The sequence below is a fragment of the Anthonomus grandis genome, chromosome 9 (genome assembly GCF_022605725.1).
Source record: "Anthonomus grandis grandis chromosome 9, icAntGran1.3, whole genome shotgun sequence".
NCBI lineage: Eukaryota > Metazoa > Arthropoda > Insecta > Coleoptera > Curculionidae > Anthonomus > Anthonomus grandis.
Genome location: NC_065554.1, coordinates 3,810,407 through 3,828,047, shown reverse-complemented (window position 1 = coordinate 3,828,047; position 17,641 = coordinate 3,810,407). Strand labels below are relative to the sequence as shown.

Below are 17,641 nucleotides of genomic sequence, written 5' to 3'. Positions count from 1 at the left end.
TTTTTTTCAGACAGGTTTCCGTAAAAGAGGAAAACCTTTGAATACCTCCCCACCACTTTATTTTCAGAAATACAGGAAAAACTGTTGAACAAAAAAGGTTCAGATTGTATCGAAATTCATAAATACTCCAATTTCTTAGATTCAAAATCGCAAACAGACCCCCTAGCGGTCATTTTAGAAACTTAAAAACATTTCCCAGGTTTTTCTCTTGGCCGGTTTAGTAATAATATTTTTTACCGCAAGCCTCTGCGATGAATACGTTCCAAGATACAGTACCTCGCATTCTTAGTTGGCCACCCTGTACCGCCGGCATGATAAATGTTAAAGAAATCATTAAAAATTGAAATACGGTCAAAGTTTAACAATAGCGTAGTGTGATTTATGAAGCTATGGAAACGACTAAACAATATTTTAAACAATATTTTCTTAGGTAGGTATAAAATGCGACTACTCTTAAAATGTATTCTGTTATTCCACCAAAAAACGAACGTGCACAGAAAATAAATAACAAAAGGGCTTTTTTTTGTTTAAAATTGATAAGGAAAGGGTGTGCATATTCGGGTTTTGCATCCAGTTTTTTTTTGGGTCTTATAATGAAGCACTTGCACAGTCCGTATCGAGGGCAACATGCACGCGAGACGCACAACGACGAATGGTATGATGGATGGATATTGGAGGACGGATGGAGTGAGAAGGGGAAAAATTCTTTAAACTTGTGCGCGATATAGCATGTACGATGTACTACCTTATACAAAATTATATTTCAGCGTCCAATCCTTATACAGTGCATCCCAAAAGTTATGTCTAAATTCATTTAAAATTCAGGGGTGTGTTCGAAAAAAAAACGCTCGGACCCGTCGATTTTTATTTCAAGTTGCGCATTTTTATACGTGAAGTTTGTATATACAGGGTTGCTCAAAAATAAATTACGACCATCAACTTCATTTTTTCAAACAAAAGCACCTTTTTTTTATTTCATCTTTGAATTTCGAGTGGAATTCTACGTCTGCTTCATGCATCATTTCCTATACCTACAGGCAACAGTTATCGAAAAAAAGATCATGTAACAAATAAAAAAAAGAACAAAAATTAAGTTAAATGTTCAAAATGGTTGCCATTTACGGCATATATCAATATATACAAGCATATGACAATATCCAAGCCGATCAATAAAGTCTCGTTGCACATTTTCAATCATTTCCGGAGTTATGGCGCGCACTTCTCTGCGAATTCTCTCTTTCAAGTCATCTAGATTATTTGGCCTATTAACAAATACCTTCGACTTGAGGTATCCCCACAAAAAAAAGTCCATTGGTGTTAGGTCAGGCGACCTAGCAGGCCATTCGATGGTTCATCTCCTTCCTATCCCCCGATTGGGAAAGGTTTCATCCAAAAATGTACGCACAGTGGCAGCATAGAGCGCCATCTTGCTGGAAAATTAGTTCTTCGTCAGAATAGTCTGGGTCCAATGGATTTGGAAATAAAGCTAGTAATGCTGGAACTAGAAATAGATAGAAGAAAATCGACATACAGTTGTCCCGTTAAAGTCTGTTCAAAGAAAAAGGGACCTATTACTCTTCCGCGCACTATTCCACACCACACATTTAGTTTTTGAGGGTACTGGGTGTTTACCTCCATCATCCAATGCCGATTTTCTGTTGTCGAATATCGACAATTTTGTCTGTTCACGCTACCATTCAAACAGAACGTGGCTTCATCGGAAAAAATAATATTTGTAACTAAATTATTATTTAGATTGCACATGTTTTGTAAGTGTTCACAAAACACATTTCGCCTATCGAAATCGTCATCAAATAACTCTAACTCGCACAGAAATAACTTTGTAGGGGTGATTTATGCTTTTTAACTATTCGGTCAACTATAGATTTCGCCATGTGTAAATTTGCCCCAATCTGCGACAGAGGAGTGCATGGATTTTCTTCCAAAGAAAGCAAAACGTCAAGTTGTTCATTTTCATCTCGAGCAGGACGACCAGATTTCGGCAGATCTCTAACATGACCGAATTCTCTAAATTTAGCCTCTATTCTACTCACCACCTTTTGACATATCGGAGGACGATCAGGATGGATTTCATTGAATAATTGAGCAGCTTCTCTTTGAGTATGTGTTCTATCACCAAACCGAACCATGCACAGAATTTCTATTTTTTCTCGTTCCGTTAACTTTACCATTGTGAAAACCGCAACTTTGCTTGTATACTTCACACTTGACAATAACTGTTTGACGTACAACTGTCATACAGTTTCTATGAAAATACACGGTCACCAGCCGACAATAAAAAAACACGAATGAATGGAATTTTGCTCTGTATAAAAATTCTCAGAGATAAGGTGACTCTGATAATAATGTTTGGTCGTCTTTTTTTCGATAACTGTTGACTTTAGGAATAGGACATGATGCTTGAAATATACGTAGAATTAATTCCACGCGAAATTCAAAAATGAAATAAAAAAAGGTGCTTTCATTTGAAAAAATTAAGTTGATAGTCGTAATTTATTTTTGAGCAACCCTGTATATACAAACTTCACGTACAAAAATGCGCAACTTGAAATAAAAATCGACGGGTCCGAGCGTTTTTGTTTTCGAACACACCCCTGAATTTTAAATGAATTTAGACATAACTTTTGGGATGCACTGTATAAGGATTGGACGCTGAAATATAATTTAAAAAAAATCGAATCTATTCGCCTCACAAACAGATGCTGTACTACAGATAAAGCCGGTATGCTTAAATTAGATCTTACTTACTTTAATTTTGTTTTGACTGACTCAATAAACTCAAACATCTCATGGAATAGTTTCCTCTTATTCAGAATCGACATTTTCCTAAAGGAAATTAGCGCATTATTCCCTAAAGATATTGCTTTCATAATCGCATTGTCGATCTCAACTAAATCATTTTTCCATATGTTCCACATAGACCATCTTGAAACATATTCCTGTAGTTCACACCAACCTAGAAAAAAAATGATATAAAACCGTGAATTTATTATCTTCTTTCTATTTTCTTAATTCTAAGCAAAGCAGGCCCGTATAGTTTGAATCAATTTAGGTTTTGGGTTGGAACGAGAAGCAAATATACAGGGCGGCCATTTAAAAACGGGACAAAGCCAATTTCAGCATACCTGCGTTAGGGTAGTCTAGCATTTCACTGCGATTAGCCATAAACTAAATGCATATTAGCATATTCTTTGTTATTAAAATAAATCATTATTAGGCACAAAACAATACTACTATTCCTCCTTAATAATATAGAGGGTGTTCATTTGAAAACTTCCCACCACGGATTTATCGAAAACCACTGTTTAAAAAAAAACGCCGAAATGCGTCAAAAGGTTTGTCAAGCGGCACAACTTTCTAAGCTAAAATTACTTCACCCTCTGCCCCCCAGAGTCAACCCCTTAAAAATTTTAAATGGCAAGGGGTATCGAGTAACAGCTTGTTTAAAAGGTCCTTCGAAGTCTTTTATTTTGGTGTTTGATTTTTTCAAATCGATCGATTTGTTTTCGAGAAAATTAGAAAAATCTTTGTTTATCTTAATTTGTTTAGATAGAATACAAAAACATGAAAATATCAGTTTTTATTTCAATAAGTGTTCAAAATGTGGCCCGTTAGGGTTTGCCAAATCTACAATTCGTTTATAATTTAAAACGGAAACTACCAACATAAATAGCAATTCCAAAGATTGGACGTGGAAAAAACTAAATAACAACCTAAATTTTTTTCCGCATTTTTTTCATCAACACAGATATCCTGGGCGAACTGTATTTATTGTTATACCTGCTTAGTTATTTAAGGGCGAAAACACAGTGAAAGCCGGTTTCCTGCTTACCGGAAACCAGCGCCGATCGGTTCCGAATTTCGGCACTTAGTGCGGACACAGTGCCGACGAGAAAAAAGCAAATAAAAACCAGCCTTTTGTCAGTTCCAGGTTAACCTTTGCGTCAACATGGCATCTAGCTCATCTGACGATGAATTTATTGCGTTAGATAGCCTTGTAACTAAAATAATTACTAGAAAAAAAGTTGGTGTTCACTCTATAAATCGTGAGAGGGTACTTTATGGTGAATATCATCATTTGTTCAAGAAGTTGACAGATGACCCTGACCGCTTTTTTCAGTACACCAGAATGAACCATGAAACCTTCAAATATATTCTAGAAAAAGTTAAACATCTTCTAACTAAAAACTGGTGTAACCTTCACAGTCAGCCCATTTTACCAGAAGAAAGATTAGTCATTACCTTGAGGTAAGTATCTTTATAATATTTACGAGTATATATTTTAAGTAGGTTACTAACAAACAAATCATTTACTATTAACAAAACGTCTAGCAAATAATTACATATGTTGGTTTTGTTTCAACAAAAATAAGACTTAAAATGGTTGATTAAATTTTTATTTCAAAAAGAAGGACAGTGGTGGGGGACATTCGGAAGTACCAGAAACCGTTTCAGGTTGTTCCATGTTTGATAAAATGAGACTTGTACATTCTTCTTCTGCAGTGAAACGATTTAATTCAGTGATTGATTGGAAATAGATGAGTTGGAAGTTGAAGGACCAAGAATCGTAGATGGAACAGATTCGAACCTATTTAGCGGGTATGAAAATTGTTCAACTAGCTCTTGAACCCGGCATCGAAAAGCTAATACGCGTGACTCAGGAATTTTTTTCACATGAGGCAGAAGACTTTTAAAAAACAAGAGGTGTTCATCTTCTTTCTCATTTGCTCGCTTAGATTTTGACTCTAGGTATGCTATTTTTTGTTTCTCAATTTCTAATAATGAGTCGTTAAATATTTCTGTTGGGCCTCGTTTCTTTTTAGATGAAAATTGTGGTGTCGAAGATACATCAGTATTCCTTTTTGTTCTCGAAGGTGTTTCAATATTTTCTTGCCTTGTATTTTCTACGATATCATCGCCAGCATTTCGTTGAGGAGGTACAACATCTTCAGTGGAACAAAAGCTGGTCTCGTCTAATTCCATCGATGACTGAATCGACTCTTCTGCTTCAGTTTGACTTTCTGCAAAGCTTTCAGTACGACCACTTACTTGTGGCAAATTTCCTTTCAACTTTCTAGGCATTACCGTATCTTTCAAAAATAAGAGCAGTTTGAAGTATGGCCACTTGGATGTCGGAGTATCATTTGCGGCATCACCTGAACGTGGAGGAGGAAATTTTCCTAATTCTACGGAAAATTGATCCCTGATATACTTCCATTTTTTCCTCAGTTTATTTTCTGAAACAAAATTACATAGTAAAAAATTGCACCGACGCGACGCCGAAATTCAAAATGCACTAAAAAGTATGAAATAAAAATAATTAGTATCAAAAATTTGTAAATATCTTGATTATTCAAAATTCAATAATTTTTTCAAATTTATTGTTTGCTTTCATTATCTTATGATTTTACCATCTCTAAAAATATACCTTTAGGATAATTTTAATTTACACCCCTCACTGACTATTTGTAATCATTCATTCATTTATCAAAACGTCAAAACCACGTTCTAATAAAATATGTTTTTTGCAGGTATCTTGCTACAGGCTCATCTTTCAGAATGCTGTCATTTTCATTCAGGGTTGGAGCTTCTACTGTGGGAAAAATTGTAACAGAAACAGTTGCTGCATTGTGGAAAGTACTGCAACCAGTCCATATGCCTGTGCCCACGAAAGATGATTTTCAAAAGATATCTGAAGATTTTAACAATATTTGGAATTTTCCACATTGCATCGGCAGTATTGATGGAAAACATGTACGCATTCTTTGCCCTAGAAATTCAGGGTCAATGTTTTTTAATTATAAAAAATATTTTTCTGTGGTCCTACAAGGAGTAGCAGATGCAAATTATAAATTTATAGTTATAGATGTCGGTGGATACGGCAAACAAAGTGATGGTGGTACATTTCAATCTTCGGAACTGTATAAGTTGCTATCGAATAAACAACTGGATATTCCAGAACCAGCGTATCTGCCTCAAACTACCTTAAAAGCACCGTTTGTACTAATAGGTGACGAAGCATACCCCTTGCTTCCCTATCTTTTGAAACCATTTGGTGGAAGAGATTTAAATTTTGAGAAAGAGTGCTTTAATAAACGTTTATCTCGTGCAAGGAAAACTATTGAATGTGCCTTTGGTATCGTGAGTGCTAAATGAAGACTACTTTTAAAGTGCATTGAAACTGACATAGCTACTGCAGATCATATAATTAAATGTATATGTATTCTTCACAACACTATAATAGACAGAGAAGGATTTGAACGACATTTGACAGATGTAAGGTTAAATATTCCTGATCACAATAGATGGCAAGTAACAGGACGACCATTAAATGAAGCCAAAACGATTAGAGATATATTTGTAACATATTTTTCCAACATCACTCTGTCATACGATAAATAATAATCTATTTATTCATATTTTTAGAGAAATAAAAACAATAATATTATAATAAACGAAATAATAGATATATATTTTCATACGTACCATCCTCTTTCATTTCTTCAGCAATTTCTTTCCAACATTTGTCAACAACATTTCTATTGCTGTGTAATTTACTTTTCTTATCCCATATTGGGCATTTCTTATACACTGATGCTATTAAAATCTCTATATCCATAGCTGTATCTGTCTGCCTGTACCAACAACCGGCTAGAAAGAACTAAATAATCATTCCGGTAAAACCGGTGACGCCGACTACCAGCGCCAACAAGCCTGAGCCTGTCTCTATTGTGTTATTGCTAACTTGAAAGCATTATTTATTATAGAAGCTTATAGGCGCCGATCGGCGCTGGCTGCCGGTAAGCAGGAAATCGGCGCCCACTGTGTTTTTACACTAAGGTACACACACAAAGAAAGCAGGTTAGCCAGCGCCTAATTTCGGCGCTGAATACCGGCGCCGGTATTTACACATCCTCCTAGGCTATGGCACCGGGGTGCTGAAATCAATGAGGATGTGTAGTAACCGTTCCACTACAAATGCTCCCAGGTTTCGGCACCGCGCTTTTCGCGATGTTATTTGCTGCTATTTTAAAAATGTTAACATGTTTGTGATGATTTAAACAGCAAGAAAATAAGATAGGCATAAAATTTAAGACTTACGAGATTGATATATTATATTAAGGATTTTTTAATTAAGTTTGTACATATTATATATTTTTTGAAACTTGGCATGAGTCAATAAGTCTATAAATACTATCATTTGCTAAAAAATTGACAGTTTTAATCAAAATGGCGGCTGGGCGCCATCTTAAAAAATAAATTTAAATGGGAAGGGGAGTCACATTGAAGGGGAGGGGGGGGACAATAAAGATCCGCACTGTACAGGGTGGCCCAAATTCGAGCATCATCATTCTCGCGAAACGTAAGAGAGGGGTAAATTATGGCAAAATTGCGCAATTTAATGCTTATTAAAATTCCGTTTAAAAAATTTGAAAAATCCGGATACGTTCGGAAATATCCGGAAAAAAAACAACATTTGTAAAAATCTTACCACTTAACCACCCTGTATTTAAATTTTAAAGAAAAATAAACTTTTTGAGATGAAATAATTGCCCTGTATGATGTGCAATTAAAAGAAAAGCAATACATATGTGATTTAAACAAAATCTTATTCGTTAATAAACCACAATTTAATTATAAAATACGTGATAATTTTCACGGTACGTCATACAATATACAGAGCGAATATTTTACGTCTTCTTAAAAAATTTCATTTAAATCACCCTTTAGGATATATTGCAGCAAATAATAACGCTAACGTCTAAGTTATAGCTTGGATATTTCATAACCTATTTCTTTTTAAATTGTCTTGTTAACTCAATTATTAAAATAGACATATTGATAATTATAATGTAATATAGCAGCTATTTAAATAAAAACATTTTTACGTTAAATCTTATGAAAAAAGTCTAGATAATGCAATAATTTTTTGGCGAAGTGTATTGCTCATCCTCAAAATCCCCTATGTACCAATTTTGAACAAAATTAAAAAAGCACCAAAGGGCCATAGTCTTACTACCCTTATCGTTACAATGATTATGTATTTTTTATTCAGAAAACAGAAATTAAAACCAAATTATTTTAAAGGACATAGTATGATAAACGTACGAGTATGCCTATTCCCTAAAAAAATGTAGGTAGGTATACTCCTTATTTATACAAAATTATTAATAAAAACCCTTATTACATATCTTTATGAATCATTTATATTTTTGTTTTGGATTTTCTTGCTGTTTAAATCATCGAAAACACGTTAAAATTTTAAAAATAGCAGCAAATAACATCGCGAAAAGCGCGGTGCCGAAACCTAGGACACCGAACATAAACTAGAATAGAAGGATCACTCTAAGCGCCGCCCAAAATGTTGCCTTTCTCACTCGCTTTCTGATGCTCTTTTTTGTTGCCCGGTGGCACAGTATAAAGAACAAGACAGTAGGTTCACTCTCTTGCGGCCGTTTGAAGTAGGGACTTCTAAACAGTGCCGACTTTTTTACGCGGTCGTAAATCATTATTTAGTTTCGACGGCAATCGTTTACGATACGGGGGGTGTTTGAAACATTTTTAATAAGGAATATTTTCGTACATCGCGGCGGGCAGCGTGTAATATATGGAATTTTTTTAAATTAAAGGCACTTTGTATTATTGTTAAAATGAAATTGAAAGAATATTATTAAGTATCTCTTTTGAACAAATAACTGTAAGAAAAACACTTGGTAGATAGCTTTAAAATTAAGTTTATTAGAATGTACACAATTAAATCTTAGGTTTACGTTCCTTTCACGCTCTTTTCTTAACTGACCAAGAAACTACCTACCTAATATTACATACACTTAATTAATAATGACTTCGTTAATATACCCATTTTTTAAATATTTAATAAAATTTACATAATAATGTGATAACAACACTCAGCATATGGAACTCGGTAACAGTGAAATATAAAAAGGCAGTTAAATAAAAAAAAACTTATTAAATGTCTAATTATTTGCTTTTTAAATAGGGGATGGAAGAACAAACCACTAAAATTCAAATAAAACGAAAATAGGTGTTTTACAACCTAGAATTCATATAAATATGCAAAATAAATATAGTTTTACATTGGGGATTATAGTACACATCAATATTTTGAAACTTAAACCCTTAAAAACCACCCTTAATGACGAAAAAAATGCAGTTTTAAGTATGGTTAGACGGTATAAGTGGCAAAAATTTATATCATTCAAATGATTGCAATGCAACTAATAATAAATCGGATAGCTTTCACTATTAAAAACCACCACTAATAACAGAATATTACCAAAAATTTTGCATTTTTTTAGATTAAAATCACGATTAAAAAAAAATATGTACTCTAAATCGCTGACACTTTTTGAACATATTATTGGTACCTATATATAGTCCATTGTAGAAGGCTACGCTTTAATTTTTGAAATAAATACATAATTTTTTGTGATAATTTTTTTTAAAACTGCAATTATTTTTATTTTATTCCTAACTTTTTTAATTTTTATGCTAATGACTTACAATCAAGTTTATTTTTAAAGTTTTTGATAGTACATACTTGAAAAAATGTGCTAGATATTTGTCTAAAAAACGTATTTTTTTAATTATTTCACGTTATTATTTTACGTCATTATATTTTGTTATCTAAAAAAAGGGGTTATGTTCACACAGTTGTATCTTAGCGTCTATAGCACCTAGATAAATCAAACAAAAGCCAATCTTTTGTTTTTAAACCAACTTTTGTTTATTAGATTTTTTTGTAGTATCTCAATTTTCCGAGATATTTAAGAAATACTGAAGAAAAGCGTGTATTTTTTTCTGTAAACTAATCCATTTTTATTTAAAAAAAAATGTATATCCCCTTTTACTCCTGCAGCCATCTACGCAACATATCGCCGGCATTTTTAAAGTACAAAATTTCCGCACAACGCTATTATAGTTCTAATATTGAAGACGCCCCTGTAAAACACAGTCGCCACCGACACCGAACATAAACTAGAATAGAAGGATCACTCTAAGCGCCGCCCAAAATGTTGCCTTTCTCACTCGCTTTCTGATGCTACTCTTTTTTGCTGCCCGGTGGCGACTGCGTTATACAGGGGCGTCTTCAATATTAGAACTATAATAGCGTTGTGCGGAAATTTTGTACTTTAAAAATTCCGGCGATATGTTGCGTAGATGGCTGCAGGAGTAAAAGGGGATATACATTTTTTTAAAAATAAAAATGGATTAGTTTACAGAAAAAAATACACGCTTTTCTTCAGTATTTCTTAAATATCTCGGAAAATTGAGATCCTACAAAAAAATTCAAAAAGTGTCAGCGATTTAGAGTACATATTTTTTTTAAATCGTGATTTTAATCTAAAAAAATGCAAAATTTTTGGTAATATTCTGTTATTAGTGGTGGTTTTTAATAGTGAAAGCTATCCGATTTATTATTAGTTGCATTGCAATCATTTGAATGATATAAATTTTTGCCACTTATACCGTCTAACCATACTTAAAACTGCATTTTTTTCATCATTAAGGGTGGTTTTTAAGGGTTTAAGTTTCAAAATATTGATGTGTACTATAATCCCCAATGTAAAACTATATTTATTTTGCATATTTATATGAATTCTAGGTTGTAAAACACCTATTTTCGTTTTATTTGAATTTTAGTGGTTTGTTCTTCCATCCCCTATTTAAAAAGCAAATAATTAGACATTTAATAAGTTTTTTTTTATTTAACTGCCTTTTTATATTTCACTGTTACCGAGTTTCATATGCTGAGTGTTGTTATCACATTATTATGTAAATTTTATTAAATATTTAAAAAATGGGTATATTAACGAAGTCATTATTAATTAAGTGTATGTAATATTAGGTAGGTAGTTTCTTGGTCAGTTAAGAAAAGAGCATGAAAGGAACGTAAACCTAAGATTTAATTGTGTACATTCTAATAAACTTAATTTTAAAGCTATCTACCAAGTGTTTTTCTTACAGTTATTTATTCAAAAGAGATACTTAATAATATTCTTTCAATTATTGTTAAAGTGCCTTTAATTTCAAAAAATTCCATATATTACACGCTGCCCGCCGCGATGTACGAAAATATTCCTTATTAAAAATGTTTTAAACACCCCCCGTATCATAAAGGATTGCCGTCGAAACTAAATAATGATTTACGACCGCGTAAAAAAAGTCGGCACTGTTTAGAAGTCCCTACTTCAAACGGCCGCAAGAGAGTGAACCTACTGTCTTGTTCTTTATACTGTGACTGTGCCTAGGAGCATCTGTAGTTAAACGGTTACTACACATCCTCATTAATTTTAGCACCCCGGTGCCGTAGCCTAGGAGGATGTGTAAATATGCCGCCGGTTTTCCCGCTTGTACGTTCATAAAGAAAGCTGGTTAACTGCTAGTATAAAGCCGAAAATGAAGGTAAGATGTCCAGCTCATCCTCCGATGACGAATTTGTGCTTTTGGAAAACGTTTTTCTCCAAATACAAAGACGAAGGCAAGGAGTTCATCACCTATTTCTGACTTTGAAACAACATGAAGAACGGTTTTTTTCGTATATGAGAATGACATTAAATACATTTAATTATGTGTTGGGGAAACCTGAGCAACGTCTATCAAAAACATGGTGCAACTGGCACAAACAGCCGATTCTCCCCGAAGAAAGACTGGTGATTACTATTAGGTAAGTAAAAATTAATTTTTTATCAAATTAAATATAATTAATTGAACAAAATTATAATTCTGATAAAAAGTTTTAAAAGATTTAATTAGATACCCTGTTTATCTAAAGTTCAAGCAAATCGGTCGATAATTCTTGCTCCACAGCTGTCTCATGGATTGTAGTTGTATAATTTGCATGTAGAGCAAATGGATGCGTGACTTGTGTACTATACGTGGATGAAGAAGAGGATGCACTTCCAGGATAAGGAGAAATTTTAGGAGTTTGTACAAAAGGTGATTCATGTCCATAATATGCATATTCTTCGACAATTTGTTGAACGCGCCCTCTAAATGATAGTATTTTGTTAACTGGAATTTGTCGTACATAAGGAAGCAAACAGATGTGTTTAAATGTCTTTAAAAAAAATAATTTTTGTTTCTCAATTTTTATCATTTGTTCATTCCAACTTTCAGTTTCCCGTTTTCTTTTAATTGATTTTGTTTTTTTGTTTAATGCTTCTTGGCGTTCTATTTTGTTTCCACCATTGTTTGCTTCGGCTTCATTTATTTCATTTGTTTTTGGGATAGCGTTATCTTCATTTTGCCATGTGTTTGTTTCGATATCTAAACTTTCATCTTGAACCTGGTCAATTTCTTCATTTGTGTGACTATTTGCGTCTTCGTCTTGCATACTTTCTGCAGTTTGAATACTACAATTTCCACTAGAGACTCTGGCTTTTACTATGTCTTTCAAAAAAATGAGCGAATGAAAATATGGCCATTTTGATATGTAACTAGAGGGTGCTGCATCCCCTGACCGAGGTTTTGGAATTTTTCCTAACTCCACTGCAAAGTGGTTATGCAAATACTTTTTTTTTCGTAACACATTTTCTGAAAAAAAAAATTGCTTAAATTTTTGTGTTGGAATTGATTAACGTTTATTATTTGTTTCAGGTATTTAGCTACAGGGTGTTCATTTAAGTCTCTGGGATTTTCTTTTCGAATGGGAGCCTCGACTGTAAGGAATATTATAGCCGAAACTGTAGTAGTAATATGGCAAGAGTTACAGCCCGAACATAGGCCTATTCCAACAAAAAACACTTTCAAAAAAATCTCTGAAGAGTTTTACAATATATGGAACTTTCCCCACGTAATAGGTGCTATTGATGGAAAACATGTCCGTGTTATTTGTCCAAAAAATTCTGGATCTATGTTTTTTAACTATAAAAAATATTTCTCTGTTGTACTTCAAGGGATTTCAGACGCCAATTACAAACTGATTGCTATAGACGTAGGTGGTTATGGAAAGCAAAGTGACGGCGGCACTTTCCAGTCCTCAGATTTCTATAAACTATTAACTACCAAGGAAATTGAAATACCTGAACCCTCTAATCTTCCAGGGATAAATACGAAGGCACCATATGTTTTTATAGGTGATGAAGCCTATCCACTTTTAGATTTTTTACTCAAACCTTACGGCGGAAAAAAATTGCCTCTGGATCATGAGTGCCTTAACAGCAGACTCTCCAGAGCTCGAAAAACAATCGAATGCACTTTTGGGATACTAACTGCAAAATGGCGTATCTTGTCCAAACCCATCGAAACGGATATACGTGTTGCTGACAATATTATTAAATGTATTTGTATTCTACATAACACGATTCTTAATAGAGAAGGTTTTGAGAGAAACCTAACTAATGTAGAAATTGCGCAAAGAAATCATGAAAATCATGGTGCTGGGAGACCGCCAAATACAGCTAAAACAATTAGAGATATATTTACCCACTTTTTCTCTAATAATCCACTAAGTTATCGTAATTAAACAATGTAATCATATCCGTAATTTCTTCTTGTCTGGTTTGTGTATTTAAGTAATTATAGAGGTATCTATACTTACAGTATTGTAGTTTTTATTAAATAATGGAAATAAACAGGCTTTTATTATTAATAATAAAAACTTACCATTGATCCCCATTTCAGCTGCTATCTCATTCCACAAACTTTGGGTCACGTTCCTATTGCTGTGAGACTTTAGCCGTTTGTTCCACAGCGCAGGTCTTGCACATACAGCAGATATCAAAATTTCGACATCCATTATTATAAAATAAATCCAAAACTCTACTAAAACCCCACATCTGACTCCGATAATAAGCGACCAAGAATTAAAAATTCATTCCGGTAAAATAGTCGGTGCCGATTCACGCTTGCAACAAGCTCCGGCCGGCTTTTTCTATGTGCGGGCAAATTTAAAAGTACACTTAATTATCGGCGCTTATAGGCGCCGACTGCCAGTAAGCAGGAAACCTGCTTTCTTTGTGTGTGTACACTTAGTTTCTAAAGAAAATAAAGAATTTATTTTGCCGTCAGTTATATTTGTGACAGTCTTGAAATAGTGAAAATTTATTTAATAAATTGAAGATTTTACTTCCAAAATGGTTTACATACGCGCCGAATTACCTATTCACCGCCCCTCACTTCATTTGCTGGGTGACGCTCCTACAATCGAATCTGTTGGGTTACACAGTGAGTGGAGTTTAAATCGTTTTGATGTGCGAGCGTTTTATTACTAGTTGTACCGGGTGGACTCAGTGGACTGGCAAATTATTATAATCTATTATATTAAAATGTCGACTTATTGTTCGGTAGACAGTTGTTTTACAAAGCGTGGAAGTGGATGAAAATATATATATAAAATATAATATTTATATATATAATAAAATAACAAATAAGAAATAAGGGTAACCAATAGCCAGGTTATAGTACCTCTCTGTCTTGAGAGGGTGTGTTGTGACCAAAATAACGTGCGCAGTTTCGTTTTCACATAAAATAAAATATGAAACTTGGATTTTGGTCAACTTAGAGAAATCCAGCTTAAGAGACTACATTGTTTACATTTTAAAATGGCAAAATATATTTTCCTCTCCATCTTTTGTCCTTCTTTTACAATATTGCACTTTTGCCAGAGCTATTTATCCGCTTTTTAAGTATTAAAAAATGTAATACCTTGTAAAGGTTATTTGAGTCGGAAACATAACTGAGCTTATAATGAAAAAAAAACTAATCGAAAATTAATAAAATTCATAGAAAAATCGACTTAATTAATTTAAAAGCAAAAATATTAATAAAGACAGCAGTCAAAACAAAAATATCTTGGAGCATTAAAAAATGTAGTCACTTCGGCCACGTTGCGCTACAGTCTCAAGCACGTTTTACTATTTTTCGAGTTCTGTCAAAAATTATGAATGAATGAATCCCGAGCGATGTTGCCAAGGAATTAAAACAAATAAACGCTTTAAATTATTGAGTCTAAGGGCGTGTTTTGTGTTTAGGGTGTGTTTTATCAGTTTTTTATTATTTTCGTACTTTTTGGAGAAAATTAATGCCAAAATAAACGATCATGGTGCATTCTTGTGTAGTAAAGAGAGTAGAGCATTAAAATCCAAATGTAACGTTTCATCGGTAAGTTTATTTGTTTACGTTTAAACAGCAAAAGACTTTTGTATTTATACCAACAGCGTCGTCACATGAAAAATATTAGGGTTAATTAATTATGTAATGACATTTTTCGCCTCTATTTAAAATTGCACAAGAGCGACGAAAACAACACGTATAGATATAGAAAATTATTTGTACAGTATACAATCCTAACCCGATTTGTAAGGGAGGGAAAATGAAAATTACAAACTTGTCGATTATTATAATATTATTTGCACTAGTGCATAAGCTCTACCCCACTGGCAAGAAACCAAACAAAAATTAATTGAAAATCTGCATTGTTGCCAAGGGATACTACCAACACTTTCTCCATCCTTTTCTCTCTCACTACTAATTTTAAAACAATAAAATTCCACATTTTTGGGCTGGTTATGAATGAAACATTACGTTTATCACTTATAATGTCTTTGACAATGCTATTATTAGTCTGACAAAATAACAAAAACGTCAAAAAGTGTAGTAATCAATCATTGAAAATTCAAATATGTCATTACTTAGTAGTTATGTCTATCTTTAGTTGTTACGTTTAGTAACAGTAATATATGCATTTTTTCACACAAACTTTTGACTTTGATTTAAAAATAAATCCTAATGAAACCAGTCGTACCAAAACAACCTTTAATAAGATACCTAAGTACTTAATTATTAATAAAAAAAAAATTTAACCATTTAGTTCTTGAATTACGTAAACTTTGATAATGTAAAATTTATTTAGTTTGGTGGCTATAAAAACAAATAATTTAAAGTATTATCAATTTATATATTTTTCCCAAGTAGGTACATTAAATAATAATTTTATGCCAGATAATAAAGTTATTATAAAATCGTGCTCCGTCTTCCCCTACAGTTCGAATTAGACGAAATTCGTAAAATAATAGGTATTTTTTACCAGAATTCCCCTTTACATTTTTTGCTAGTTCCCCGTCGGCAAGGAGCTCGGCGGCCTGCCTTTGAGATCAAAAGATAAAAGGTTTTTCGCCGAGTGAAGCAACTTGTATTTTATTCAGTAAACTTTGATATTGGAGCAATGAAAATCCTCATGCATTTGTAGAAGGGCATACCCAGTACCCTCAAGAAATGAATGTATGGGCAGGCATTTTAAGAAATAAAATGATTGGGCCATTATTTATTAACGGAAATTTAAATGAAGACATTTATTTGGATATGTTGGAAAATACCATCAATCCGCTTATCACTGAATCCATTGAAAACCAAATCGATGATGATGGAAACCCTATACTTGATGAGGCTGAAATATATTTCCAGCAAGACGGCGCTCCTCCTCAGTCCTCACTATGTTCTTCCCGTTCGGAAATGGCTAGACGACGAGTTTCCAGATAAATAGATAGGGCGAAGGGGGCCTATAGAATGGCCTGGTAGATCTCCTGATATAACGCCGTTAGACTTTTTTCTATGGGGTCATTTGAAATCTATTGTGTTTACTTCCCAACCTGAAAGTTTGGATGAACTTCGTCAACGCATCATCGACAGCTGCCATGATATCCCATAACATGTTTTTGAAAATGTCCGTCAGGAATTTGAACATCGCCTATATCATTGTTTGGCCAAAAACAGGCAACATTTTGAACACTTATTGAAATAAAAACTGATATTTTCATGTTTTTGTTTTCTATCTGAACAAATTAAGATAAACAAAGATTTTTCTAATTTTTTCAAAAACGAATCGACCGATTTAAAAAAATCAAACGTCAAAATAAAAGACTTCGATAGACCTTTTAAACAAGCTATTACTCGATACCCCTTGCCATTTAAAATTTTTAAGGGGATCACCCTGTGGGGCAGAGGGTGAAAGGGGATGAAGTAATTTTAGGTTAGAAAGTTGTCCCGCTTGACAAACCTTTTGACGTATTTCGGCGTTTTTTTTTTAAACAGTGGTTTTCGATAAATCCGTGGTGGGAAGTTTTCAAATGAACACCGTGTATGAAGCATTTTTTATAATAAAATATGATGATGCTCTATAAAAACTCAATATTCTAAGTTAAATGAATACAGATAACCTATATTGGAGAAAAATGCAACAACATTGCAATGCCGCTCGATCGCGTTATTGATTCCACCGACACAAGGAATCTTTCCAGTGACGTCAAAAATATTTACACAACAGATATTAATTCATAATAGATTATGCTTTAAATTATAAACAATATTACCGTTTATGAACTCTTTATGCGTTTTTTTTAACGTACTTCCATTAGAGTAAAGGTACCTATCTAATAAAAAGCATTTTTATAAAAATATTTTATAATTATTATAGATTTCTAATTAAAAACTAAGGAAAAAACACAGAACTTCACAAATGCCGCATGTTAATACAAAGCCGTTTGAAAAGATGACATTTCGCAAGATGATATCAGCTTTTGCTTGCGGTGTTGCCATTTCAAATTTTTTAGAAGCGTTTTACGAATAATAATGTTAATTTTTTTTTGCTTTAAAGATG

General features: G+C 33.3%; 2 protein-coding genes across 5 annotated transcripts in view; one reads left to right on the top strand and one right to left on the bottom strand.

The window, feature by feature from the left end:
• Window positions 1-17,641, bottom strand: part of LOC126740736 (uncharacterized) — a 112,195-nt gene that overhangs the window by 21,561 nt on the left and 72,993 nt on the right. For 3 of the 4 annotated variants that reach the window (XM_050446891.1, XM_050446892.1, XM_050446893.1), the window contains one exon: window positions 2,770-2,977. In XM_050446891.1, coding sequence (XP_050302848.1) covers window positions 2,770-2,977 — 208 coding nt within the window. Of the gene's footprint in view, window positions 1-2,769; window positions 2,978-17,641 lie in introns of those variants that run through there. The other variant, XM_050446894.1, reaches the window with a different exon arrangement.
• On the top strand, window positions 3,971-6,625 carry LOC126740742 (uncharacterized). Its single transcript, XM_050446902.1, has 2 exons — window positions 3,971-4,269; window positions 5,553-6,625. The coding sequence occupies exons 1-2, from the start codon at window positions 3,971-3,973 to the stop codon at window positions 6,175-6,177; spliced, it is 924 nt and encodes a 307-aa protein (XP_050302859.1). The 3' UTR covers window positions 6,178-6,625.

Bases quoted from the DNA above. Each gene is read 5' to 3' on its own strand.
- LOC126740742 (XM_050446902.1), top strand. From the start codon at position 3,971: ATGGCATCTAGCTCATCTGACGATGAATTTATTGCGTTAGATAGCCTT. The intron at 4,270-5,552 runs GTAAGTATCTTT...TGTTTTTTGCAG, and splicing joins AGATTAGTCATTACCTTGAG to GTATCTTGCTACAGGCTCAT.